This window comes from Liolophura sinensis, chromosome 6 (assembly GCF_032854445.1).
Source record: "Liolophura sinensis isolate JHLJ2023 chromosome 6, CUHK_Ljap_v2, whole genome shotgun sequence".
Taxonomy (NCBI): Eukaryota; Metazoa; Mollusca; class Polyplacophora; order Chitonida; family Chitonidae; genus Liolophura; species Liolophura sinensis.
In genome coordinates, this window is record NC_088300.1 from 26,312,031 (window position 1) to 26,315,387 (window position 3,357).

At 39.4% G+C, this 3,357-nt stretch overlaps 1 protein-coding gene across 1 annotated transcript; it reads left to right on the top strand.

Annotated features, from left to right (window-relative positions):
* The first annotated feature begins 2,191 nt into the window (after positions 1-2,191).
* Positions 2,192-3,097, top strand: LOC135467055 (protein glass-like). Its single transcript, XM_064744815.1, has one exon. The coding sequence runs from the start codon at positions 2,192-2,194 to the stop codon at positions 3,095-3,097; it is 906 nt and encodes a 301-aa protein (XP_064600885.1).
* The last annotated feature ends 260 nt before the right edge of the window (positions 3,098-3,357 follow it).

Consider the following 3,357-nt stretch of genomic DNA (forward strand, 5'->3'; position numbering starts at 1 on the left):
AATCAATAGCTATTAACAGAAAGAGAGAGCCGACGCTTTTGTGAAGGATTAAATGTTCGGAATGATTGTGGTGGGAGTAAAGGATCTCGTTTATAATCTATGGCATCTTTGAGACTACCCACTTGATACTTGAGAGTATCTTCATGTAACTTCAATCTCGGTCTAGCACATTAGCTGACTTTGGATTATACAGTGCTCTATAAAGGTTAATTTGCAACTTGCAAGAAGTTTATGTATGATTTACGATAAGGTTTTGAACATTGTATTTTAGTAGATAAGACATTTACATTGCATCAGATCTGTATATGTAATTTGATTCTTTCCGGCACGATATATTTATAAGTACGTGTTGTACTCTTCTTTATTCTTTACTAAAAAAAAAAAAACGTTTATCTCCACAGTTTCAATAGTGCCGAAACTTGCAGACAATACCGTCAAAATATAGGTGATAATATACTTAATAATTGACTAATGTCTTATGGGCAGTAGTAAGGATAGCTTGGGAACAGTGTATTCTCCAAGCACATTGATATGACCATACATCAGTTTGCGCTAATGATATGTTCTTCACGGATGTATCATGCGCTTCCATGCTTAGTAGACACAGTGGCAATAAATTACTGAATTATAGGTGAACGAAGCATATAAGGCGAGAAACATATTCTAAGAATCCTTAACATTGTTATCTACGAGTATTCACAAGAAAAAATCCCGTTTCGAAAGTTATTTTAACACCAGTAGAAAATACAATTTTTTTTTCTGGGGCAAAAACTAGTACCCTCTGAGGTTAGCAGATTTAGAAATACTCGATATTTTCAGCTTCACATAAATATTCTGTAACTGTTTCTTGTCCAGATAACATTTTAATTCTAATGTAAATATATGCCAAATCCCGAGAATATACTCCTAGTATAAACGAAATATAATCATTGCTATAATGCCAAAATTCTTTGGTGACATGAAAACACATTTCTTACTGAAAACACAAAGAAACTATTGCTCATTAATAGTAATAAAAAATTCAATGGCCATTGTGTGTGTAACATTTGGATGATCATTGTCAATATTTTATTCCGGACTTCGTGCTCATCAAATTTTCTTGTTTACCTTCGCCAGCTTACCGAGCCGTCAAACCGTCTATATATTTGACGGACACACACCAAGTTTCGACATCTGAGTACCTTGCATGGAACTACACGAGTTTACATAGCTCACGTGATATTTCATGGCAGGTGTCTTATTATCGAAAACGCTCAAATAACTTCCAAAACATGTAGTAGTAGGTTCTGCTACTTACCAACTTGCAAAAACACAAACAAAGTTGGGGTAAACTTCCAATACATAAACGATGGCAGCAAATCCTTATTTTAATCAATCTAATTGTAATAATGAAAACTGAATTTGTATGAAAATATTCATTAAAAAAAACCTTGTTAACGATCATATTTTATACTGTCATTAACACATGGATCCATTGCTTCAGTTTAACTTTCTGTGACATCATTCATTCGGCAATGTAAACACAGAAAAGTCTAACTGACTGTCAATAAATAAATACATCGGAAAATTATAGACATAATAAAGCTAAAAGACATCTATTGTACATATTACAGCAACCGACTTCAATTTTACATCTTTTTGGAAAGAAATTCCACTCAAAAGCATGTGCTGTATCAAGTATTGTTAATTATGTTTTAACATGAATAATGTCATAATTTTACATTGATAAAAATCTATGGGACACACATGCGGGTGTTTGTGCAATGAAATCGCATGTTTATCAAACTGTTTACCACAACACTGGCTTTCTCATTTACATGACAAAATATAGGAGTAAGACTAGTAGTTTAATAAATAGCATTTTACTTATACGTTTTTCTGGTAAGTTTTGTCAACAGCTTTTCAAGGAAAAGTACCCTTCAAAGGGTTTATTAGTAGATCTCCTGGAGATAAGGATTAACAGGCCAGCTTAAGCCAGTGCCCTGTGTGACATGATCTAACATGGCATGCTCAACTCACAGGCTCTACCAACCAGTTACGAGATCCCGCCGTGTTTTACTCATGAGCAGCCATTTTACCCCCATGTAGTTATGAGTTTGCCTATAAATTCCTCGTGAATTCAAGTGAGAATCATTCCAAGTGAACACAGCTCACTGTACGCATTCCTCCACTGATTATTGAAGCTGAGAAAATGGCCGTGTCTCCTTCTTTGTACCGTGATGTAGTTGGCGTTCTTTCCAAGATGAACCATCGTGTGAGTGACAATGGCTTCTACATTCCTTCCCCGGCTTGTATGCAGTCTCAAGTCTTCACCTTCGACACAACCGCTGTAAGCCCACCAATGTCACCATTTATGGACATTCAGTCTGCGGACGTAGCCTCTCCGTCAGAGTTCTTCCCAACCTGTGTATCCAGCCCAAGAATCCCATGTTCTCCCACCGTTAAGGTCGAGCCGACACCGTTCCATCTTCAGGCAGTTCCATTTCCAAACCGGAAGAGCTGTGCTATGCAGGCTGGTGAACTTCGACATTTCTTGCTGAAAAATTCCAGGTCGTCCTGTCCACAGGGAGATGTTGCTCCGAACATCGCCGATTCCATGCTTCTCGAAGACATGGAGCGCCCTTCAGCCACTTCCTTTGGTTTGTCTGAGAGTTTTGATGACGTCATCAAGCACATTGGAGACAACACCACCGACAGCGGCTACGACAGTCTAGCGGAGATGGCGCCACCTATCGGATGGAGTAGATTGTCTGTTCCTAAGAGCAACCGGGCCCCTGTAAGACAGCTCGCCAGAAAGTCAACATCCACGCTTCGGTCACATGCCTGTGAGTACTGCTCTAAGACGTTCGCCCAGCGCTCCACCCTGAAGGCCCACATCCGCACCCACACGGGAGAGAAGCCCTACGTCTGTTCCGTTTGTGCCCGGGCGTTTGCCGACTACTCTACCTGGCGAAAGCACATCCGTCTGCACACCGGTGAGAAACCCTATGTCTGCAACGTCTGTGGGAAAGGATTTGCCCAATCCGGGAACATGATTAGACACCGAGACATCCACGGCAAGAGAACCTCTGCCCCAACAGTTATCCCAGGGTACTGATGTATATATATATGAGCACATACATATTACATGAAATGTAAATATTATTCATGGAAGTGCTATATAGCTGTACAAGTGCTCTTTACATAGCTTGCAAAGCCGCTTGTGTTATTTGTACAACAATAAATATATTATTTGCTTACGTCTGTCTCTTTTTTTTGCATTTTCTCACATTTTGGAAATTCCGGTCCATGTATCTGTTCGACTATAGACACCCATCCGGCATTGGATTTAACACAAAGGTAGATGAGATCCCTTGA